This window comes from Monodelphis domestica, chromosome 2 (genome assembly GCF_027887165.1).
Source record: "Monodelphis domestica isolate mMonDom1 chromosome 2, mMonDom1.pri, whole genome shotgun sequence".
Taxonomy (NCBI): domain Eukaryota; kingdom Metazoa; phylum Chordata; class Mammalia; order Didelphimorphia; family Didelphidae; genus Monodelphis; species Monodelphis domestica.
The window spans coordinates 72,793,917-72,820,317 of NC_077228.1; the positions used below are offsets into that span (position 1 = coordinate 72,793,917).

Sequence of the window (26,401 nt, forward strand, 5' to 3'; positions counted from 1 at the left end):
TAATGCTTCATTATCTAAGGTACACTTTAATATAATTAGTTTCATTGCTTATCTCTTTTCATTATATCAATTTTAACTGGAACTTTGTCAGAGATCATGCTTGCTACCCTTGCTTTCTTTGTAGTGGCAGAGACAGTATATTCTATTCCAACCCTTTATTTTTACTCTTATAAACAACATATTGTCAAGTTTTAGGTTTTGATCCATTGTGCTTTAGTTTTATGAGTGATTTATCCTATTTACATTCAAAGTCATAATTAGTTGTGTATTTTCCGACATTCTGTTTTTCTTGTTTGTCCTTCTCTCCCTCTTTTTTTCCATATCCCTCTTCAGATGTCTAATTCCTTCTTTCCACTACCTCTCCAATTTGCACCCCTTCATAAAACTTTTCCTTCCCTTGTCATCCTAGTTCTAAATTAGCCCATCCTTCTAAACGTCCCTCACTTACCCCTTCCACTTACCTTTTAGTTCTTATTCTATCCACTTTTCCAAAAGTTCCTTCCTTATGCCCCCCCCCCCAATCTGGCCCTTCAATTTCTTGATAGGAATTCAATTCTAAAAATTTCTTACTTTTCTTAAGAGTCCCTCCCTTAACTCTTCACCTTACCCCACTATTTCTAGATATGCACTCCCTTCTAAGTATCTCTCCTTTTCTTCTTCCCTGGTCTTCTTTTCTCTTATTCTACTGTCTCTTCGCTTAGTCCCTTATGGGTAATCTTAATCCCTCCTTTATCCTTTTCCCTTTCCCTCCTGTTTCTCTGTTCCTTAAGAAGACAATAATCCTTCTAGTTATGAATGCTATTTTCTCTTTATCCCAGATCTGATGGGAGTGGTACTAGGTCCTCCACCTCTTCTCCCCTTACCTGTGGCAAGTTTTCCCTCTCAATCCTCTTTTATATGAGATAATTGCTTTATTTTACTTTCCTTGCTCTATTTTATTATTATGTTTTAGTTCATTCCATTATATTCAACTTGATCTCAAGCCTTTTATCTATAGCTATATCTATTTTTCAAATTATCCAGGTAATGATAGCATTCTTAAGAATTATAGTTGGCATTTTCCCATATAACAAGTAAACAATTTGAACTTTTTGGTCCCTTATAATTAATTGGTCATTCATATTCACTTTCTTATGTTTCTTATAGATTAAATTTTCTACTGATTCCTTTCCCCCCCCCAAGAATAGTTGAAACTCCTTTAGTTTGTTAAATATCCTTTTTTTTTTCATTGTGCAATTATGCTCATTTTTGTGGAGTTTATAATTCTTGGTTTAAATTCAGTTCCTTTGCTCTTGAAAATACTGTGTTCCATGCCCTTCATTCTTTCAATGCTGAAGCTGTTAAATCCTGTTATTCTGAATATAGCTCCAAAGTATATAATTTTCTTTTTTCTTGTTGTTTGTAGTATTTTCTCCTTAACCTATGAGCTATGGAATTTAGCATGATGTCCCTGAGCATTTTTATCTTAGGGTTTCTTTGTGGTGGTAATTGGTGAATTCTTTTCATTTCTATTTAACACTCTGGTTCTAGAATTTCTGGGCAATATTCCTTGATGATTTCTTAGAGTGTGAGCTCTAAACTTTTTTGATCAGAACTTTCCAGGAGTATGACAATACTTATGTTGTGTCTCCTTGATATATTTTCTAGGTCAGTTATATTTGTAATAAGATGTTTCATATTCTCTTCTATTATTTCATTCTTTGATTTTGTTTTATTATTTCTTGTTGCCTTAGGAAGTCATTAGCTTCCCATTCTACAGTGCTTGTTCTTAATACATTTTTTTCATGAGTTTCAGGATCTCTTTTTCTATTATGTAACCTTTCTTTCATATTTTTCTTTATTTTTTTTTTGCATTACTCTTATTTTTTTTCTCTAATTTTTATTCATCCTCTCTCAATTGGCTTTCAGGGTCTTTTTAAAGTTGTTCCAAGTGTTCTTTTTCATGTTATGACCATTTAATTTTTTTTCCATTTTAGAAATGGCATCTTTACTGTCCTGAGTTTAAACCCAGATTTTCTCTGTCCCTAGAATAGCTATCAATAGTTGGGTTCTTTCTCCTTTCTTTATTCGTTTAAAAAAAATAGTGGGCAGGCCAAATAGACTTAATTCTTAGCTTCATATTAGAGTCCCAGGGTTCTTAGTATGTGAGGGATGGTATCTCACGGTTCAGAATTTTTTGTGCTTGTTATTTCCTGTGCTCTATTTAGTTCTTCCAATTTCTATAATCCAGGGTCAAGTATAGTTCCTGGTCCTCACCCTCATTCAAGTCCCAGGTCTATCATTGACCTCAGGTTCTCCAGCTAGAGCCTCAGGCAGTTCTTCGACAGACACACAGCTTATCTCCCTTCTGTGGCAACAGGCTGATTCAACTCTTGGCAGTAACTATAGAAAACAGGGCCCCAGTCCCACAGCAACCACATTCTTAGGAGTGTGTTCTCTCCTCATTTTTCCTCTCCTGATGCTATAGCCTAGGATACAGCAGGTGTCTGGTCTAAGAGCTTGGACTCCTGAAGTCCTTCTTTGGTCAGTGGTCAACTTCCCTACTGGAGGCGAGCGTAGAAGTTTGGGACTGAAGATATAGTCCATATAGGTGCTCCCAAGGTTTAAAGCCTATTAACTCCACTAGTATCTACCACTGAGATGCAAGCTCCTAGGTCCAGGTGATAAGGGAAAGCTGCCCATCCTGCCTCCAGGGCTTGCCTCTTATTGATTCTGCATTATTTGTTCCCGGGAAGCCCAATGTCTGGGAAGACTGAGTCCAGGAAGTTAGAGACTTTCTTCCCCAGTAGTCCTTGGCTGCTAAGCTTCACTACTGATTTTTATCTGTCTTTGCCACTTTTTGCATTGATTCTGTGAAGTGATTTTTTTTTTATCGTTTGTGGGGTATTGAGAGAGAGGGAGTCTTATGCCCTACTCTTATGCCCATCATCCAATAATCCTAGTCCTTGATCTTGATAAATAAGACCATAAACTAAATATACAAAGAGACAGAGTGAAATTGTTCTGTTATTTCAGTCATATCTGACTATTTATGACCCCAATTGGTGTTTTCTTAGCAAAGATACTGGAGTGCTTTGCCATCTCCTTCTACAGTTCATTTTATAGATGAGGAAACTGGGTCAAGCGGGATTAAGGAATTTATCCAGTTTCATACAGAAGCTTAATAAAAAATTTAATTTATTATGTTTTATCACTCTATCTTTCCTCAAGGTTGTATATATACTTTATTCACGAAAAGATTTCAAGCTCCTTGAGGGCAGGACTCATTTTACTTTTATCTTGATAGTCCTAGAATTTTCTGTAGGGCTCTTCACAAACTAAAAACAAAAACAAAACCATAGAGTCCCAAGACCTGAGTTCAGGATACTGCTGTACCTTAATAACAGAGTAGTCTTTTGACTTTGAGGCAGTCATATCTTCCCTCTGGATCTCAATTTCCCCTTCTATAGAATGAGAATGGTGAATTAGATGAACTTTAAGAGCCCTTCCAGCACTATATTCTTTTATCATGTGATTTTACTTGGCTCATTCTTTTTACAAGGAATTTTTCTCTTTCTTTTTTCTCACCTTTGTTATTTTTGGAAAGGGTTTTTTGAATCTTAATCTCTTCTTAACTGGTCTTGATCTTTCTGTTTTAAGGACACATATACACAGAGAAAAGGGAGATTTCTGAAGGAGGGAACAAAAAAAGCAGAGGTCAAGAAATTGGCTAGCATGACCTGGCCCTTTATACATCTTCAAGAAAGTCACAAGAACACAGATTCCCCAGCCCTTCTAACTTCAAGGTCTGATCTGGTAAGCTGTTTTGGATACAAGACAGAAGAACAAAACCACCTTCTTGTATTTAAATGGCCCTACTTCTCTCCAGGTGCATTCCTGTGTCTATTAGAAGAACATTCTCTTGAAATCCTATTGCTAGTAACATAGCACTAATTGTATTTGTACCCCAGGTACCTTATTACTTAAGCCTTGAAAATAGTTCTGAAAGTCATTAGGCACATAAAATTTGCATTGGCCCCATTCAAATGCACTGATATAATACCTTTTCTCTCTCCTGTCTCTACACATTTTTTTCTTATTATTCTATATCTAACTGAACTGAGAACACCCTTACATCTATCCTTAGAAAATAAGTTGATCTCCTGCTCCACTCAAGCATAAAAAAGAAAATCATTATGGGAAACTCCCTAGAGTCATCTATGAAATCATCCCTTATTCCTATATAAAGGCTATGAATTCATTTTTAAAAACTGATCCAAGTAGCAGAGGGAATAAAAAGAGATAGCCCCAGAGTTGGGAGGACCCGAGATCAAATCTGTCCTCAGACACATCCTGGCTATGTGACCCTGAACAAGTTACTTAACCCCTATTACCTAGTCCTTGCCCTTTAGTCTTAGAGTTGTTACTAAGACAGAAAGTAAGGGTTTAAAAAAATAATACAACTGCAGATATATATATAGATATAGACATATATAGATATATATATTTAAAAGTTTGAAGAGCACCAATTAGGTAATTGTTTATCATTTTAAGTTACACAGATGAAAGCACTATTCCTGCCCTTCTCCTCACTCCCCAAATGAGATAGCTGGAGCCACATTTAGAGGTTCCAGAAAGAAGGTGGTACAACATGGATAGAGCTTTGAACATGAGTCGAGAAGATCTAAGTTCAAATCTGCCTTTCATTGGGTGACTGGTTTAGTTGGGCAAGTCTCATCCTCTGTCAGCATCAGTTTCTCCTTCTGTAAAATGGAGATAACACTAGCACATACCTTTCAGAATTGTTGTGAGGATTAAATGGGGTAATATTTGAAAAGTGCCTGCCACATAGCAACACTTCATCCAAGCTTATTTCTTTGTCATTTACCACTGACTTGTAAGTCCTAAAACTCTCCACTTATGTGAAGGTTTTTAGTAGGAAAGGGCTCAGAGAAATGTTTGCATGGGTCTCACCTTGCAACTTGCCCACACCATCTTTGGTGGGGAAAGAATGCTGCCAACTTCAGCCTTCCTGGTGGGAAATGAATCAATGCCCGTCACTGGGTCATGTATGGCTGCAGGAGAAGTGGCTGGCTGTTTTTCAGCTGGAGTCTCTTTGAGAGCCCAAGGTATTTCTTGAGAGAGTTAATCTCCACCTCCCTCAGTCAGTGATTGCTCCAGTAATTACAGTCTTCCTCCATAAGTTCCTCTACAGTTGCTGAATGATGCAGGACTCAGTTTCATTTCCCAATAGAAAGTTCTGGTTCCACTGTTTTTAGGGGCAGTGGGTCCATGCAGTATGATGCTTCACTCAGGAGATAGCTGCAACTCATCATTGATTAAGGAGCCCCTGGGTCTGCAATCTGGGCTTCAGGATTGAAAAGATCTTTGTATGAAAGAATTGATGTACTTGTGGGTGTATTTATTATCATGATCTCTTTTCAGTCTTCAAGTCCAATAATGTTGTCAAGGGAACCTAAGCATGATCAAGTTTCAATTCAATGCATGCCTAAAGGTATGGTTAAACAACAGCAGCAACAACAACAATCTTGCCTTCCTAAGGGGCTGCAGAATTAAGCTAGACATCTCCTTAAGCACTTAAGAAGAACATTAAGAGTTTCCCCACAGCTGGGCTTTTGTTGGTCCCCCTCTACAACCACCTAGTTCAGGAATCCAATTCCTGGCTCCTCTTAGGCATTCTAAAATTCACTAAGACTGCTGGACTCTCTGCTTCCAGGAGCAGTAAAAGAAAGGGCAGCTCTGAGGTTCCCAGTAGCAGAAAGAAGCCAAAAAGATAAAAATGATTTTTTTATAAATATAATTTACTTATTCCTTTATTTGTTACATTAAAGTTTCCAGGTATCTCCCTCTTTCTCTTTCCTTCCCACATTAAAGAAGACATCATTTGAAAAAACATATGTATAAAATTATGCCTTGTTTGTTTCTACTTAACAGTTCTTTCTCTGTAAATAGAGGACAAGTTATTTTTCAAATAACATTTCAGTTATATATAATGTTCTCTTGGTTCTGCTCATTTCTGGTCTTTTCATGTTTTGTTTTGTTTTTGTCTTACTACTAGTCATTTCTCAATACAAAGTAGTAGCCCATCACAATCATATACCACAACTTTTTTCACCATTCCCCAGTTGATGGGCATCCCCTGGCATTCTCTCAACTTCCAGGTTTTTGTCACCAAAAAGAGAGCTACTGCAAATATTTTAGAACATATATATATGTTTTTTCCTTTTTCCCTGATTACCTTAGGAAACAGACGTACTAGTGGTACTACTAGGTCAAAAAGAAGGCACAGTTTTAGAGCTTTTAGTGCACAATTCTGGGTTATTCTCCAAAATAGTTTTATCAGTTCAGGATTCCACCAACATTATATTGGCATCCCCATTTTTCCACAATTATTTTGCTCTTTTATTATTTTTAGCCAGTTTGATAGGTGTGAGATGGTATCTCAGAGATATTTTGATTGCATTTCTTGAATCAATAATGATTTATAGCATTTTTTTAATATGGTTATATAAAACTTTGAGTTCTTCATCCATAACTGTCTGTTCATATCTTTTGACCATTTATCAATAGGCTAATGGTTCATATTCTTATAAGTTTGATTGTTCTCTATATATTTGATATGAGACTTCTATTTAAGAAACCATCTATAAATTTTCCTGCAATTTTCTGCTTTCCTTAAAATCTTGACTATATTAGTTTTATTTGTACAAAACTTTCAAATTTAATGTAATAAAATAATTTTTCTCTCACAATGCTTTCTATATTTTATTTATTCATAAATTCTTTTACTTCTACAAATCTGATAAATTATATATTCCCTATATTTCTAATTTGCTTATGGCATCCCCCTTTATATCCAGGTTATATATCCATTTTGATTTTATCTTAGTAAATGGCATAAGATATTGATGCATACCTAGTTTTCTGCCAGGACACTTTCTAGTTTTCCTAACAATATTTATCGTATAGTCAATTCTTATTTTCAAAGTGTGGATCTTTACTTTTGTCAAACACATGATTCTATAGTCCTTTACTAGAATTTGCTCTATCTCTGTCCTGTTTCACTGATCTAATTTTTTATTTCTTAGCCAGTACACCAGATAATTTTGATAATTACTATTTTATAATAGTATAAGATCTGGTACAGTTAGACCTTCCTTTACATTTTTTAATAATTCCTTTGATATTCTTGACCTTTTGATCCTCTAAATGAATTTTGTTATTTTTCTACTTCAATAAAATATTTTTCAGTAATTTAGAATAAGTAAATTAGGTTAGGTAGAATTGTCATGTTAATTATATTGTCTCTGACTACCCATGAACAATTAATATTGCTCTAATTATTTAAATCTCACTATTTCCTTAAAGTGTCTTTTAATAATGTTCATGTAGGGGGGCAGCTGGGTGGCTCAGTGGATTGAGAGCCAAGCCTGGAGACGGGAGGTCCTAGGTTCAAATCTGGCCTCAGACACTTCCCAGCTGTGTGACCCTGGGCAAGTCACTTGACCCCCATTGCCTAGCCCTTACCACTCTTCTGCCTTGGAGCCAATACACAGTATTGACTCCAAGATGGAAGGTAAGGGTTTAAAAAAAAATAATGTTCATGTAGTTCCTGGGTTTGTTTTGGAAGTTATACTCCCAGGGATTCTATTCTGTCTATTGTTATTTTAAATGGAGTATCTTGTACTGTCTCTTGCTGGGTTTTATTGGTTATATATATACATATATATATAAATGCTAATGATTAATGTGGGTTTATTTTATATCCTGCTACTTTGCTAAAGAAATTATTGATGCTTTCAACTTTTTAGTTTAAATTTCTATGATTTTCCATATATGCCATCATATTGTCAGTGAAAAGTCTTATTACCTCTTTGCCCATTCTGATTCCTTCAATTTCGTTTTCTTCTCTTATTGCTATTGCTACATTTCTAATATAATATTAAATATTGATGATAATGGACTTCCTTGTTTCACTCTTGATTTATTGGGAAACTTCTAACTTACCTTCATGACAGATATTTACTGAAGATTTTAGGTATATGAGTCATATTCTTCTAAGGAAAAATCCTTTCATATGTATGTTTTCCAATTTTTTTAAACCCTTACCTTCCATCTTGGAGTCAATACTGTGTATTGGCTCCAAGGCAGAAGAGTAGTAAGGACTAGGCAATGGGGGTCAAGTGACTTGCCCAGGGTCACACAGCTGGGAAGTATCTGAGGTCAAATTTGAACCCAGGATCTTCCATCTCTAGGCCTGGCTCTCCACCCACTGAGCTGCCCAGCTGCCCCCTTTTCCAATGTTTTTAATAGGAATCAGTTTTGTGTTTTGTCAAAAGCTTTTCCTGCATCTAGATATGATTTTTAATACCTTTGTTGTTGATATCATCAATTATGTTAATAGTTTTCCTTATATTGCACCATCTTTGCATACTTGGCATAAATCATTTGGTTATAATGTGTAATCTTTATGATATATTGTTGTAGTCTCCTGGCTAATATTTCCTTTAGGATTTTTCATCTATATTAATAAATGAAATTGGTCAATAATTTTCTTTCTCTGTTTTAGCTTTTTCTGGTTTAAGTAGTAACACCACATTTGTTTCATAAAAGGAGTTTGGCAGTACTCCTTTACCAATTATTCTAAATAATTTATTTAATATTGGGATTAAATGACCTTTAAATGTTTGGTAGAATTCACTTGTAAATCCATCTGTTTCTGATGCTTTTTTTCTTAGGAAGTTCATTTATAGTCTGTTCAATTTCTTTTTCTAAAATTGTTTTATCTAGATATTCTATTTCCTCCTTTTTTAGTCTAGGCAGTTTATATTTTTGTAACTATTCTTCCATTTCACTTAAATTGTTAAATTTGTTGACATATTTTTTGGCAAAATAAATCCTAATAATTACTTTGATTTCACCTTCATAGTGGTAAATTCACCCTGCTCATTTTGATTTTGGCCATTGGTTTATCTATTGTGATTAAAAAAAACAAACAAACAAAAACCAAACTCTTAACTTTATTAATTCAATGGTTTTCTTACATTCAATTTTTGTTAATTTCCCCCTTTAATTTTTAGGATTTCCAATTTGACACTTAATTGAAGATTTTAATTTTTTTCAAGTTTTTAATTGAATTCATTGATCTCTTTTTATTTATTTTTTTATACTTGAACTGGGGTTGACAGAGATTGATGAAGACACACACACACAGAACATTTATTAAGTAGTACATACTGGGTTCTCTAGGCACAGTTTCTTTTAATTTATTAGTCTGTTACATTAAAATTTCCAGGATTCTCTTTCTTTCCCCCAACTCGTAGCACTAAGAGAAGGCATCATTAGACAAAAAGATTTATGTATCTATAAAACTACCTCTTGTTTTCTTTAAGGATACAGACACTCTCTTACTCTGCAGGTGCTATTTTAAAATGCAGTCAGACTATATAGGGTTGTCAACTAGAAATCTAGAAACCCCAAGTTTGACCTTGTCACATGAGAAATTTTTCCCAGAGAGAGATCCCAGACTCACCCATTTCAGATTAAAAATAGACCTTAAAATACTTGGTGGTCCCAGTTAGGTGGGGCTAGAAGACTCAATCAGATGTTAAGTATCCTTTAGTCTGGGTAGTTTCTCTCATCCTATCAAAGTCCTTTCCCAAGAAAACCAAGCCCTAAACTGACTCTTTCCCCCTTTTGTGACCATGGTAAATCATCAGGCTCTCCCTGGTAATCCTGTACTTCTCATTTCTTTGTAGCCATAGTAATGTCAATCAATCATATTTCCTGTCTTCAGTTCCATAAGTTCCCCAAATTCTATTGTTCCTAAGAGCTATCATCTTGTGTGGTGATGCTCGCAGGGATACTGTGCCAGAGTGCCAGAGCATTCTGCTTTGTGTGGTTTAGGGCACATGACTGTGTGGAGGTCTAAATATTGAATTCTACTATCTCTCTCCTGATTAAAGACTTGGTTTTTCTGACTCTTTTATCGTTCTGTATTTTTCCCAAGTTAACCATGTGAATCTGAAATGGTGAGGACTAACAACGTAGCAAAGACAAAGGTCAGGCCAAAGACCTGTGATTCAGGATCACCACCCAACTCCAGGAGTGTCAGAGATAGATGCAGAAGGGGGAGGGTTCAAATACACTTCAACAGGGAGGAGTGTTTGGGAGGGGCAACTACAGAGACCAGAGCAATGGGCTCCAGGTGCAGCTATCACAAGACCTACTTCTGGCCCAGAAGTCAGTGAGGTCAAGGTAGCCCCTTCAGAAAATAACATTAAAAAAGGTTGGGTGGAGAGGGATTAAATGGTATTTTCCATGTTTAGGAAAACTGAGTAAAAGAATTGGCCTGTTTTCCTGGAGTTGAAGCAAAAAATTATACAGGAGGCTGGGGTGGCTTCCTAGATTGAGGCGGAATGAAGGTGGTGAGAAAGTGAGGTCTAACCCAAGAATAGTTGTGTTTGTTTTTTTGTTTTTTTGGGGGGTTTTTTTTTGATAAACAAAACTGTTAAATATTTCTCTAAGGACTTTGGGACTCAGAAGATTCTTCTATAGTTCCTACCTCAAATTTCCTAAAAAGATAGAGACTGAATGGACAAAAAGACTTGTACAAAAATATTCATAGCTGCGCTCTTTGTGGTGGCCAAAAATTGGAAAATGAGGGGATGCCCCTCAATTGGGGAATGGCTGAACAAACTGTGGTATATGTTGGTGATGGAATACTATTGTGCTAAAAGGAATAATAAAGTGGAGAAGTTCCATGGAGACTGGAACGACCTCCAGGAAGTGATGCAGAGCGAGAGGAGCAGAACCAGGAGAACATTGTACACAGAGACTGATAGATTGTGGTACAATCCAAGGTGATGGACTTCTCCATTAGTATCAATGCAATCCCTGAACAATCTGCAGGGATCTAAAAAAAAATACTACCCACAAGCAGAGGATAAACTGTGGGAGTAAAAACACCGCTGAAAAGCAACTGCTTGACTACAGGGTTGGAGGAGATAAGACTGAGGAGAGACTCTAAATGAACACTATAATGCAAACTCCAACAACAGGGAAATGGGTTCGAGTCAAGAACACATGTGATAACCAGTGGAATCATGTGTCGGCTATGGGAGAGGGAAAGGCGGGGGGGAGGGGGGGAGGGGAGGAAAAGAAAACGATCTTTGTTTCCAGTTAATAATGTATGAAAACGACCAAATAAAATAATATTAAAATTAAAAAAAAAATAGAGACTGCAGGATCAGGAAAAGATGGGTGGGATTTTTTTTTACAACTACAGAGAAGTCCCAATTAGGGAAACTCCTTTTACAATGTAGGTCAGCACCTTCCTGGCAAATTACAGAATTATTGAGGAACCTTCCCCAAGCCTGATCCTGCCTTAAACCAGATTAAAATCTAATTTCTATTTTTTTCTCTAGTTCTGAAAGCCAGCTCTTCATATATGTAATATCAGTGGTGCAAAATTCAAATAGAAGTTGAATTGATATTGACTTAGAAAACCACAAATTAACATTATGTGTTGTACTGTACTTTTATTTATTCTGTTAAACATTTCTCAATTACATTCCGATCTGCTGGACAAATTCTCAATTTTTGCCACCTGGATCCAAAAACAATTCAATAATCACTGAAATATTCCTTTCACTAGAAAATAGGTGACCCAAGATCCCAAGCCAGCTCAACTGAAGCCAATCCAAGTAACTTTATAAGACATGAATTTCCCTGATTTTATGTGAGGAAAAAAAAAAAAACCACTGCAAACTTGGGGCTGCACCCCTGAAGTCTAATTACTGGGTTCCCTGGTAAGAAACAAATGTTTAGGATTCCATTGCCAGAAGTTCCGTCAGGTTCCATCTTTCTATCAGAGAATCATCTTGTGTTCTCTTTCTGCTTATCTTATTTCTCTCCACTTTGTAGCTCCAAAGAAAATGATGCTGTTTTCTTTTGGGCTTCATCTTCATCCCAGTCATATTCTGCTCCTCTGCTAGTTTAGATCTTGTTCCTCCTTTATCTACCATCTTTCTGGAGAACGGTAATAACCATCAACATTGCCTCGAGAAAGGGTGTGTTAATAGACCGTTTATTCCATTAACTATCCCAGACTTCCCCAAACAAATTCCTGAAAGTGAAGGGAGGGGAGAGGGAGCTAGGAGCCGCTGGGGGCCGACACACAAAGGACAAGGGAGAATTAAGAAACAACCTAAGACACCTTGGGAGATACAGAGCAGACCTATAAGTCTGCAAAAGGGGAAGATTCAAGGAAGTGGCGGTAGGGCTCCAACACCATCCTCAGAAGGAAGACCCAGAAACTCCTAGTGCTGTTTCTCAGGCCAAAGCAGGAGGCGGAGCCAGAAGGGCCATGGGGGGTGGGGGGGAGGGAGGAGGGGTTTGGTTAGTGTACCTCTCCTCAGTGCAGCTAGTAGTTGACATTGGTCCTCAGGTCCGTGGTCAAGGGGTCATGCTGGGTGGTCTGGTGTAACATTAAGGCCAAAAAGTCAGCTTGGCTGGTCATGGTCCTTCTCACTTTTCTCTCCTGCTTCCTTAGTTCTTCTAACTTGTACCGCACTCTCACACGTTCCAGATCCACCTCGGCCCGCCGAAGCTTCTCCCAACAATAATGCCAGTTGCACTGTAGTTTGGGCAGGTGGCAGAAGTCTCCAGTCAGCTCAAACACGTTCCCCATCAAGGGGCAGCCACACACTTCATCCTCTGATACTTGGGGGTCCGTGGAGTGCTCAGGGCAGAGGACCTGCAGGCGCTTACAATACGTTTGGCACTCTGGGTTGTAGACATTACAGAAGAGTTGAGTGGCTCCCTCAATTGTGGTGGGATGCATAGACCCCATGGTTGCCTGCCTCTCATATTTGGCATAGCAATGCTCCATGTGCCTCAATGCCACCTTGGAGCTAACAGAGTTGCCACAAGAGACACAGAAGATCTGCAGGTCCCTGACCTTGCTGTCTCTCTCATTAATCTCTTCGTCTTTCTTCACCACCAGTTGCTTCGCCCTCAGGATAACAGCCTCCAACTCGTAAGAGCAGCGTTCTAAGTCCTGCAGCCGCATCAGAGCCCCCTCCTGCTCTCTCTGGATCTGCTCCAGAAGCTCCTTCCCGCGTTCTTCCGCAATATGTTGCCTTCGCTGCCACTGCTGGACTTGCTGCGGTAGGATCTTACAGATGCGATTGAAAGCCAGCTTCAGACCACAATCATTAGAGCAGTACTTGGAGCCTGGCTGGGCAGGCTGGACACATCTGGGGCCCAGGCACTGGGGCATGGAGCCTGGGTATTTGATATCTCTGTGTTCAGATAGATCCTCCTGCCTCTGTTTCTGCCCATAACGCTTCTCAGACTTCAGCTGCTTGACATGCTTTAATTTCACCGCGGATTTTCCAAGTCCTGGGTCTAGAAAAGAGGCATTCTGAGTGACATCACGGTCATCAAAGACTCTAGGGCGGATGTCCTGATAGAGCTCAGGGTCCAGATGCACGTCCATATCAGAGGGTGCCTCGAATGTGGCCATAAACTCTGGTGACTTCTTTAACAAAGGCTTCTCAAGGAGATTCCAGGCAACCTTCCTTCTCTAGAAGGCTGTATCATCCCTGGGCTCAGTTTCATGGCAGGGCTTTTTGTGCTAGTGTTGGATCTTCATCTTTGAGTGTTTCTCTCAGCACTGCAAACAGAACGACTCTCCGATGACTTTTGCCTTCTTCTCGGATGACTTTTGCCTTCTTCTCGGTGGTCTTGATGCAATCACCATGAAACCTCTTGATGCAATTGTCACAGCTGATCTAACAGGGCAAATGGGTGCATTCAGCAGATCCTCAGACTTGGATTCTTCCCCTTCAGCAACTTTGGAATTTGAAAATTCACTCTCCAGGGCTACACCAAGATCTTGTGACTCCTTTGAGACAACAACTCTCCCCTATGTTTTGTCCCCAATCAGAATGTAAGCTCCTTGTGGTCATGGTATTTCTCACCTTTATATTTTTATTCTTAGTGCCTAGCACATTTCCAGGTGTGCAATAAATGCTTCATAAATGTTTTCATTCATGCAATCCTTATTGTAAAACATAACATGGCATTGTAGATAGAAAAACAGGCCTTCGATTAAAAAAGCTTGAGTAAAATACTCACTTCTAACACGTATCTGGTGATGCCTCCTGGATCAGTCACTCTTAGTACACCAGGCAACTCCCTAAGACTGAATTGCAGTGCTTATTTATAGAGGGAGTTTGCTTCCTGGGAGGTCCCTTTTTGTGAATTCACAAATTCAGAGATCACACCTTTATCCTTAAAGGCTTTTGAGTCAACAGCTCTCAGAAAGGCAATAAAAGCTAGCTACATCAAAATAAAATAATAAAATGATGTGGAGTCTTGGATTAAATCAATTAACCCAGCCCAACTGCCTCTACATGCTGTCTGTCTCTTTCTCTCAGTCTCTCTCTCAATGCTCCCACAGACACATAGACGCATGGACTATGAAATCAGTGATTTATTCTGGCCAAATTGCATCCTTTTCTTCATTTCTCCATTTCTGTTGTTAAAGGCAGTTACCAGAAGGGACTACCTTGATTGACTTGATTGACTTCTTGGTTGGAGCACATCTGGAAATATCTCTGGAAACTCACTTCACCTGGAATGCTTTTATCTTCTCTATGGTAATCATACTAGATGTTAATCATTCCTCCCTCCTGGTTGAAGTGTATTTATATTTTGCCCCTTCTGCCTTTCTTCAGCATTCCTGCTTTCTTGGTGCTGTGCCAGGATGCTAAATTTTGATTCCCTTACTTCCATTCAAGACCCTTATTGTCAATATTTTGCCAGTCCTTGCTGGGGCACATCTATTTTCTCTAATTATTCAGGTCTTCTCTCTATCCTTCCATCCAGTTGACAAGATGTGTCCATCCATACCAATCACGTGAACCTTCCAGATATGTCTCTTTTGACTAGAATTTCTACCAGTTAGGTAGAAAAGATTTGTTTGGGACCTTGCTTACTTTCTCCCATGAATATTTTTTGAAAGAATTTGGAGAAGAAAACATGTGAGTTCTCACAGTAATTTCCCAAGTCTGTGCAGATGTGACTGAATACATAAATACTGAAGTCAGAGGGAAGAAAAACAGAAATACAAGGTGAGGAGGGAGAAATGTCACTGCCAAGAGCAGGAGCTTCATCCTCACATTTGGGAAAAGGCTGTGAGTTCTGGTATCTGCAGTCATGGAAAAAGGAAGCCAGAACCTGATATGGACAGTAGAGAGCAACCCAAGAAGGATGAAGCCAGTAAGCTAATGAATGAACAGCACACCAAGCCATCCAATACAGACATCAAGATTTATGCATTGTTCTGGATAAGAGGTAGAAACCTAGCTCCCAGTTATTACTCACTACTGTGGCAAGAATTGAGAAATTTGCATTAAATGCACAAATTTTCTGTTTCTTTTATCTGAAAATAGAAGCCAGTGAGAGTATGGCTCTGGCCTCTGGGGAGGAAAGCATTGAGATGGTTGCTGCTTCTGAGATACAAGTACTTTTGCTTGCATTTTATTACCCTCTTATTTAATGCAATTAAACTGCTTACTAAGTTAATGGGCCCTTTTGTGAAGCGATTACTGAATTTACAGAACTAACAGGAGGCCTGGTAAAGGCAGAGGCCAACCCAGAAAGGAAATGAGTGATTACTCCTAACTAATAAAGTTCCCAGAGTCTTGATATGGTAAGAAGATCAGATGAAGTATGAGTAAACTGACAGCTACTCCTGCCCAGAGTCTAGATCGCTTGAAAGGACACAGTAACAGGCTACAGCCTAACCTATTAAAATAATGACCTCTGAAAACTACTTTATGAAGGCATATTGCATTCAGATATCTACGATGTCCTGGTATGAAAGTAATTCTCAAGCCTGACAGGCAAGTCAGTTGGCTAGCTAGAGTTGAAGACATTCCTTAATATCCACAAAATTGGGACATGCTGGAGAGCAACCAAGCCTAGCTCCCCTGGAAAGACCATTTCTCTTCCATTCTGTGGGAAACCACTAGAGGATTTATGGAAAGCTCCATTAATTGATCTCTTAATGACTAGGTTTCCTCTTTGACAATGCCTATCAGACAGTGCCAAGATAACTTTCAGTGGTGAGGTAATAAATAACTATGTGATTACCATTCACTCCATAGTCAACAGGACAGTAAAGACTTTAACCAGCCCTGATATGGGCATTATGTCACCTGAAGTCCAAACTCTGTCACAGTAATATTTTCTGGCTCTTCATCCTGCTCTCATCCTGGACAAGTTAGGGTAACTTACAGGTAAGCTAAAAGTGATTGATATATTTTCTGGGAATAATATATACATGAGATAATTGATCTAGCTCTGGAAGGGACTTTAGATGTCATCTAGTCCAACTTCTTCATCTATTAAAGTGGGAATAGGAAATGTTAACCTGGAAAAAAAAACACAATTATTAAATAGTCAGAAAAACCACATTTTAATTGAGGAGAGGGGTTCAGTGCTTTCCTCTCAGGCTTCCACACAGAGCTGTAGGCTACACTTCCACACATGAGCCCCAAGACTCTGTTTGCTCTGGTACTGACCCCTGGGAATGCCAATTGCACTAGATTGGACAATTATGAAGAGCCATGAAAATTGGGAAGCTTATATACTCTTTTGGGAAACTGAAGGACAGGGAAACATGATTGATTGATATCACCATGGCTACAAGGAAATGGGTATTCAACCTACATAGACAGGCTTGGGAAAGGAACCATAGCCAGAGACTAGGGTGTAAGGGAATTGAACTACTTACAAAGGATACTAAAAAGGGTGGTCCCTGTACAAGTGAGGGTCTTCTTGGGAAAGGGTCTCTAATGCAATGGGAAAGACTACTAAAATAAAGAGGGTATTAGCATTTAGCCCCACTCATCTGGGGTTATAATTTACTTTAGGGTCTATTATTGGTCTGAAACTGCTGGTCTGAGATTCCCTTCAAGGTGGATTCTCAGGGGAATGAGGACAGACTTGGAGTCTCCAGCTTTCAAGCTAACCCTAAAACTTGGGGTTCTCTTAGATTCCACATCTACAGAAATTAAAGTTTAGAGACTTTAAATTACTTGTCCAAGGTCTCACAGCAGAAAGTGACTGAGTCAGTATTCAAAACCAGGACTCCAAAATTTATTGTTTCCCCAGTGCCTTTCTAAAAAGCCCCTTGTAACTCCAATTTTATCAGTAATGAGATATGTGGCATGCAGACTATTCAGAACAATAATTTGTGTTTCTGGTATGGTCCCAGTAAGAACTACAGCCTGGGAAAAGATCTTGGGTGACCAACATAAGTTTCAGGAACTCCTGAGATTTATCTCTTGATGCCTACCCTGCTTCATCATAGCAGGATGAATAAAAATGTGGCATAGTGGGTAAGGATTAAAGAAAGGGCAGGTAAGGCAGAGGATTAAAAAAAAAATTGGAATGGGAAATATTGACAATAGAAAGGTTTCAGCTACTTCCTATAGATTACCAACCCTGATGATAAAGAGGAGGAGGAGGAGTGTGTGTGTGTGTGTGTGTGTGTGTGTGTGTGTGTGTGTGTGTGTGATTGAGCACAGACCCTTCTTTTGATTTTTTGATTTATTGGTTTCTGCTGAACCAGTAAGTGATTTTGTTGGATCTAAGGAATACCTTTTTGCCTGGCCCTTGGAAAGTACTCTTCCTCAAAGAAAAAGAATAGTTTGGGAGAATGAAGGGGATCATCTAGAGGATGAGTGTCAAACTCCAGGAGAAAGAGAGACCACTAACCATTTATAAGGATTCTGAAAGGTCACATATTGACCTAGTTTGAAAATGGAATGTTATCTATGTTCTAGTGTATTTTTATTTTGTTAAATGTTTCCCAATTACATTTTAAGATGGTTCTGCAGCTCCTGGAGAAGTTTGACCTCTGATCTATATACAGTTCCCAAAGTTGACAATCTCACAGAACTATAGATTTAGAAATGAAAAAAAAAGACCTTAGAGGTCTTCTAGTCTAACAGTTTTATTTTAGTGAGGAGACTAAAGCCAGGAAGTGAAAGCATTTGCTCAAAGCTTAGAGAGGAAGTAGTAAAACAAGGATTTAAACCTACACCCTCTGAAATCAAATCCAGTGTTCTTCAACTGCAACAAGTACCCCCTTTAAGTTCCCAATCAGTTATACCTACAAGTCCTTAAGAGTATGAAAAAGTGTATTTTGGAATTGTTAAATGCAGTTATCAGAAAGGCCTACTTTGACCTTGTATGACCTCATGGTGGGAACAATTCTTATGACATCTCTGGAAACTCACTTAACTTGGAGCCCATTGGTTGGCTCTGATATAAATCATACCTGGAGTCCCTTGATGTAATGAGTTGTTCACAAGTGGACCCTGGACCTTTTTAGATGTTAATCTCATCTGGAGCCCCTTGATGTGATCAGATGTTAATCACACTTGGAGCTCCATGATGTGGTCTGATGTTCACACCTGCAGCCCCTTAATCTTCTCAGTTACTAATCACATCTGGACCCTTGATCTGCTCAGATATTAATCATGCCTGGTGCCCCTTGATGTGGTCAGATATTAATCACATTTGAAGCCCATTGATGTGATCAAGTGTTAATCACACCTAGAACCCTTGATGTGATCAGATATTCCCACCTGGAGCCCATTGTTGTGCTCAGAAATTAATCACACCAGGAGCCCATTGATGTGATCAGAGGTTAGTCATTTCTCCCTTTTGCCCTTCCCAAGTACTTCTCCCAGTTCAAGTGTATTTAAACCCCATTCCTTCTATCTTTCTCAGGCATTCCTGAATTTCAGTGTCCTGTGTCATTCCAGAATTGCAATTCCTTTGCCTGGATTAATGATCCTTGTGTTGCTATTTTGGTAGTCCTCTTTATTTCAGGTTGCCAGAATAAGGAAGACTGCATATTCATGTCCTTTGATGAACATTCCCCCTTGATATGAGGGAGTAAGAGCCAATACAAATGAGGACAATACTCAATTTACTATGTCCTTTCCTCCTCATTTTCAAGAATGTCCCCCACTTACATTCTGAAGGACTTTCTTATTTTTGCCCCTTCATTCATGGAATATCAGTAATGGAAGCCACCTCAGAGGGTCAGTCTATCTAGTTTATCAGATCTAAACAAGCATCCTCACTACAGCAGTGTCATAGATTCATATATAAGATGCCATTTAATCTAGTCCAATCTCTTCACTTTGCAGATGAACAACCTAAGGTCCTAAATCAACAAACCTGAATTCTCAAAGTATTTAACTTGTGCTAAATCCTAATGATTAAAAGAAAAGCAAAATTAGTCCCTCCCTTTAAAGAGTTCCCACTGTGGGAAACAGCATATCTTCCAAAACATCTATGTACAAACAGCATGTAAAATACAGGATTTATTGGAGATAATCTTGGAGGGAAGATAGTAGCTTTGGGGATTGAGGTTGGAAAGACCAAGAAAGTCCTCTTGAAGAAAATTGAATTGATGATGAGTCTTGAAGAAATCCAGAAAGCTGAAATGAGAAGGGAGAACATTTTCGGCCAGAAGTCGCAATATAGCCTTTGCTTGATGACTTTTGCTACGGGTCTTCCCAAAATAACCCATTCTACTATTGGACAAATTTAGGTCATAGGAACTTTTTCTTTTAAGTCTAAAACTAAATCTTAACAACTTTCCTGCCATTGCTCCTAAAGCCATTTAGGAACCAAGTCAAGTACCACTTTAACAAAATTCTTCAAATACTTGAAGTTAGCTACCATATTTCTACTAAATCTTGTTACAAATAACCCTAATCTCTTTAGACTGACTCAAATACAGCATGAGCTCAAAATCTTTTTCACCCCCTTGGTTGCAACTCCTGGATAATCTCCATTTATCAACTCCATTCCTAAAATGTACTACCCAGTGTTGCTATATTCAAATATGCTCTACTGTACAGTATAGTTGGACTATGATCTCCCTCGTTCTATATACTATGCTATTTATTTACTGCAGCCCAAGATTGCATTAGTTTGTTTTTTTAATGACATGAAAATGTTGTCTCATTCTAAGCTTAAAATCCCCAGATGCTTCCCCCCCCCCTTCAAATTGCTCTCCAGCCATGTCTTTCTGGTCTTGTACTTGGGTAGATTTTTTTTTTTTTGTTAACCTAAGTATGAGATTTTACATTTATATTTATCCTTATTAAATTTCATCTGATTAGTTTTAGCTGGATGTCCCAGCCTGTCATCTGCTAAGTTAACTATTTATCTCTTCTGGCTTTATGTCTTTCATGAATTTGATAAGCATCCCAACTATGCCTTAAAGCAAATCACTACGGGAAATGAAAATTGGCTAAAAGGATAAAATGACAAATATTGGAGGGAATATTAATATACTGTTAGTGGAACTGTGAATTGATTCAGTCATTTTGGAGAGCAATCTGGAATTATATCCAAAGAGTTATCAAACATTATGTATCTTTTGACCTAGCAATACTACTATTGGGTTTATTTTCTAAGGTAATCAGGGGAAAAGGAAAAGAACCTATATATTGTAAAATATTTAGAGCAGCTCTTTGTGGTGGGAAAGAGCTAGAAAATGATTTTCTGATATTCGTCAATGCATATGATTATAATAGAATACTACTGCACAATAAGAAAACACAAACAGGTTTAAGTTTGGGAAAAAAAAAAACATGGGAAGACCTACACAATTATGAATACTGAAATGGACAGAATGAAAAGAATATTACATACAGCAACAGAAATACTGTTTGAAGGATGAGTTGGGTAGGTCCATCTCCAGAGAAAGAATTGATGAGTAGAAATAAGCAAGGCATAGTTTTTATATACATATGTATGTATGTATATTTGTAGGTAATCTTTTTGTCAAATGATACCTTCCCTAGTGCAAATTGGGAAGAGAAGGGCATTACATGGGGTTTTTAATGTAACAAACAAATTAAATAAGTTTTTAAAAAGAAATGAAAATAGCAAATAGCTAAGGTCAGATCCCTGGGGACACTTCACTAAAACTCCATTCCAAGCTGACACCAAGACATTAATGATTATTTTTTAAATAGGGTCATTCAACCAGATAACTTAACTGAACTGTCATCTCACTCACATTTCCAATGGCATCAGATTTTGTCAAATCCTTTTCTAAAATATAGGCAAATTATATTTCTAGTAATGACTTCCTCTTCCTGTTTAGGATAATAGTCTCTAAACTATAGAATTATAATCCTATCAAGTCCAATTACTCTTATAGAAGAGGAAACTGAGGCTCAGAGAAGTTAAGAGACTTACCAAAGATCACACAGGTAAAGCTTAATAGAAATGAAACAAATGGCATCACCTGTCCTTGATGAAGCTGTCCTGACTCTTTGGGATCACCACTCATTTCTTTCTATAGATGCTTCTGAGCAATCCTTTAAGTAATACCTTTTATAATATTTTCAGGAATTGATATCAAGCTTACAGAATTTAATGGAGGTCAATATACTATTTAACATAGTTAAGATAAAAATCAGTTCATTCCCCAATTATATACTTTCTGTCTATGTCTCAGCTCATCCCTCTTATGATATCTCCCTTCATTTATGGTTTCAATTTTGCAAGTTTAAAATTCAAGAATTTATTTCGTCTTGAGAGACATGGACCTGAAATTAGGACATGCTGCCATCAACTTCTAGAAAAAAAAAAGAGATTTTAAAAGGTTTCCTCAAACTTTTTGCTACAACCAAAATGCCTCAAATTTCTGTCACTATTGCTGGACATTGTGTTGGATCATGTTATATGAGAGGTCCTTTTTTCTAAAACACATAAATCGACAAGTATTTGTTAAGTGCTTACTAAGTTTCAGGCACCATACTAAGTGCTTGGGATACAAAGCGAAAGAAATGAAATAATATCTATTCTCAAGGAGCATATATTCCAGGAAGTAACATATAGACATATAAGCTTATAAAGAATAAATACAGAATAAATGTGGTTAAATGATCCACATGTACATATAAGTATATGTAAATAAATAGGTTAGTTAATTATAAATATGTGGTTATAGAATTATAGAATCATTATAATATAAATTATACATGTAATATTTAACTTTAGTTAGGAAGAGAAAGCATTGAGGTCAGAAAATACTTAATCAAAGAGGTGATGTCTGAGCTATGTCCTGAAAGAAATGAGAGATTCTCTATGGCAGAAATGAGGAGGGATAGAAATTCAGATCATGAGAGATAGCCAGTGCAATGGAGAATAGCAGGTAAGGAACAGAAAGAAGAACAATTTGGCTGGACTGTAGTGAGCAGGATGGAGAATCGTCTAATGAGGCTGGAAAGACAGGTTGGGGCCATATTCTCAAAGACTTTAAAAGCCAAGGATATGTATAGAAAACACCAGGATCTTGAGATATGCCAGACAAAGCATTTCAGCTTAGTTCCATATTTCTATGTCTGCTAAGTGCTGACATGAATTCTATTTGCTTAGATGGTTATGGAGGTTAATGTAGATTAAGAAAGGACAAAAGTCCTAAAGAAAGAAAAGTATGAAGATAAAAAAGGAATGCCATTTTGAAACAAGGCAATATGTAATATGCAACAACTAAAAAAAGGAATATTAAAGAAATCAAACAGTGGTAAAAGTTCATTTTTTGAGCTTTGTTGTAATATTTTAATCTCCATCCTTTCCACTCTAATCAACCCAACTTACCAAGACCCAGAAGTGGATAGTTCTATGTGAATGAGTCATCTCACACTTGTGCCCTATTTCTAACTGCCTGGCTACTCATCCCAAATCTTTTAAGAGATCCATTCATTGAGTTACAGTTTCAAAGGGTCATCGAAGAGTCTGACTTGCTTCCTATTAATATTAAATGAAGCTGTGAGTATACTTTGGGCAACAAATCAAAATCACTATGGAAGCCCAGTTCAAGAGGTTCCTGTCTCTTAAAGGACCAGATGCCTTTTCATGATAGACTTTTTTCCCCCCTATGAATAATACATATTCTATGAGGCAATAATATACATCCCCATTTGGCAACATCCATTCTCAATATACTGAATACAGTCTCTTATATTGGCATAATTAAAAATTAAACAAAAAGTATTACATTGAAGCAACTCTAAACCTAATTTTTATGTATTCCCCCTCCCCCCAAAAAATCCTACTAGCTTTATAATATAATTCAATACACATGAAAACAGACTGGCTAAAAAGGAATAAATCAGTATATAATCTCACTATGAATATTTAGTTCATATGCATGTTCTCTGCAGTCTGTGGAAAATAGCAGATTAATTCTGCTCTTCATACTCTGAAAGCAAGTGCATGTTCTTGCTGAATCCTAGGGAAGGTCTCAGTTTGACACATTTCTTTATTTTATTTAAATTATTCAAATGAAGGTAGCACAGATTAGTGGATAGAGTACTAGGACTATAGTATGGAAGTCCTGGATTCAAATTCTGCCTCACACACTTACTGAATGTAACTGCATTCCTCACTTCTCACTCTGCTTCCTGCTTTAGGGAATTCCCTAAGATTTATTTAGGAAGTCCTAAATGCTTGAAAACTACAGCTGGTATAAAGTGTTCTTTACCCTAAGGAAAGGAGAACTCTCTCCTGCATCCATTTTATATTCCAACTCAAGAAGGAAGAAGTTTTTTAAAAAAACCCTTCAACTATGGTAAATTGGTCTAGTCATTGAGTGCTGTACTTAGAGTCAGAAGCATGTGGGTCATCCCTTGGACACATAAGAACTGATCATATGCAAGTCTCTTAAATTCTCTGAGCCTCAAGTTTCCTTAGCAGTGAAATGGGGATAATAGTGGCATCTTCCTCTCTCAGTGATTGTTATGGGACTCTGAGATAATGTATATAAAGTACTTTGCAAACCCAGAGTCTATCAGCAAATTCTGTACTCAATATCTGATAGGCATTGAGTTATGTAAATATATATATATATACCTATATATAATATTATAATGTATATGAATAAACAGAATGTATAATATAAATAAATTATACTTATATGTCAATCAAGTCATCATATTACCCTACTGTGAAAGGCAATTCTTGGTTCTCTTTGTTTATTCTGAGTTTACACTTGTAAAAGGGAATCCTTTACTCTTTGCCTATTTGGAGTTAACACTTTGGCTAACAATAACTTAAATATACCCATTTAGTAACTCACTAGATTGTGAAGACAGGATTAACTCTCCTTTGTCTACTTTTTGATTGAATCGACACAAGCTTGAACTAGGTGGAAGAGCTCGCAAATCATTTAGAGAATTCATACCCTCAGAGACTCAATCCGGAAAACTGTGAACCCTTTTGATGAGAATTTATACCTCCAGAGTGTGAGAAGTGGATCCCACAGACACTACCCTCTGGGCAGTGCTAGATAAATTGTGATTAAGCCCTGTGAATAGGAGAAGGGACAAGAAGTCACCATAAAAGCCATGAATACTTTGGCTTGGGGGAGGCTGGTGGAAATAGTCTTCTGGGAAGAGTCCCAGCTAGAGTTCAGTTTCAAGAAGGAAGTCAGCTTCAACAAGAAGGTCAGCTCAAGGAAGAACGTCTGCCTTAGGAGTCACCTTCAGCTCAGGTCATTGTCTTGACCTACCTCTTGAGGGAACTTGGGTGAGTGGATAGCTGGCTTTTCCTTCTTGTCTTCTGAAAATAGTTTCATTCCAGGTGAAGGTTAACAAGTCCTGGCTTAGTTGAGCACAGGAACAATATTTAGTTTGATGAGCTATGTCTTCTGTACTCTTTTGTATTTCTTTGCTTTCATTCTTTCTACCTCTTTTGTAATAAAAGCTATTAAAGTCATTTTGACTTTGAGCAATTATATTTTGAATTGGTGACCACCATTATAATTTAAAACTTTCATATATTTTAGTCAAGCCATTAATTTTTAACCCTTATACTACTAGCCTCTTCCCTTCCCTACTTGAGGTAGGGAAGATATAAAATCAAGGTAACCATAATTAATTCAGGTGAATATAACATCTGACATGCATGAACTCACTGTACCATCAAAACCATTCTGTTGCAATGGCAGCATAAGGATCAATCACCTTCTAACCAATTAGTAATAGACAGGGTAGATCATCAGTTAAGTGACTTGCCAAGGTCATGAAATTCCATTTAATTAAAGGCATTTTAATCAGGTGTCCTACTATGTACAAAGCACTGTTTCTGGATTGGGAGAGCTTCAAAGATGAGATAAGACCAGACTCTTGCCTTCCTGGAATTTATTGACAATGGGCTACATAGTAAGTAGCAAGGACTGATTCTTTTAATTCCAAGTCTATTGCTCTTTCAATTATATACTGCTGCCTCTCGTCATTTAAACAATAAGATACATATTAGTGGAATTCAAGTTAGTGGAACTTAACAAAGTTCTCCCAGCCTCTTTTTCCTCATCTATAAAATGAGGATATTAATAGCATCTATATCAATGAGTTGTTTTGAGGAACAAATAGGATATCACATAGAAAGTCCTTTGTTAAATTTAAAGTATCATATAAAGGCTTGCTTTTATTATTATTATTAAGAACTATCCTATTTTACTTAGTTAAGCCATGCTAATGAACACTAATAAAGAAGAATAATGGTTTCAGTAGGATATTCTGTTGTTAGTGCAATACCGTATGGCCTTGAAGGAAAGGCTAGAGCCTTTTTCAATTGAGATCTCTAACATATTAAAAAAAAATCCTTACCTTCCATCTCAGAATCAATATGGTATATTGGTTCGAAAGCAGAAGAGTGTTAAGGACTAGGCAACAGGGCATTTAGTGACTTACTTCACATCACATAGCTAGGAAGTGTATGAAGCCACATTTGAACCCAAGACTTCTTGTCCCTGAACCTACTTCTCAATCCATTGAGCTGCCTACCTGCCTCATCTAATAGATTTTTTTAATGATGACATTTCAGGTGGCAGTAACTTCCAGAGCAGGGTTAATATCCTTGAATATGCTTGCATATCTGTGCAGTGCTTACTGCAATGTCGATACAGAATTCATTTAAGTCACTGAAGATGATGGTGATGGTAATGAAATTGCACCATATGAAAATCTGTGGAAATGAAGTCAGCTGTCAGCTGGTGTTCCATGATGCTTTTCTAAAAGATTTTTCATTATTTGCCATAACTCTATTTATTCAATTTATAAAATCATGCCCTTTGCTAAAAAAGCCTTAGGCAACAAAATATCATTCATTAAAGCATTTTAAACAAGTGACAGCCCTAATAATATATTTCAAGAAAAGAGCAAACAACCCTGGAATGACTTAGAAAATGCAGACATGCTGAATTCTTGCAGTGATAGTCCTGCCCACCAATGGGAGAAAACAGGCTTTTAATACACTGTGAAAATGAACACGCCGAAGCTTT

The 26,401-nt window shown here is 37.5% G+C and overlaps 2 protein-coding genes across 5 annotated transcripts in view; both read right to left on the reverse strand.

The window, feature by feature from the left end:
* The window catches only part of ASTN1 (astrotactin 1), a 505,111-nt gene that overhangs the window by 368,445 nt on the left and 110,265 nt on the right, over positions 1–26,401 (reverse strand). The window lies entirely within an intron of this gene.
* LOC130457589 (CXXC-type zinc finger protein 1-like) overlaps positions 11,345–26,401 on the reverse strand; it is a 103,178-nt gene continuing 88,121 nt past the window's right edge. The window contains exons 2-3 of the mRNA XM_056820180.1: positions 13,680–13,796; positions 11,345–13,588 (exon numbers count right to left, since the gene is read on the reverse strand). Of these exons, the coding sequence (XP_056676158.1) occupies positions 12,425–13,588; positions 13,680–13,796 (1,281 nt within the window). The 3' untranslated portion in view covers positions 11,345–12,424. The remainder of the gene's footprint in view (positions 13,589–13,679; positions 13,797–26,401) is intronic.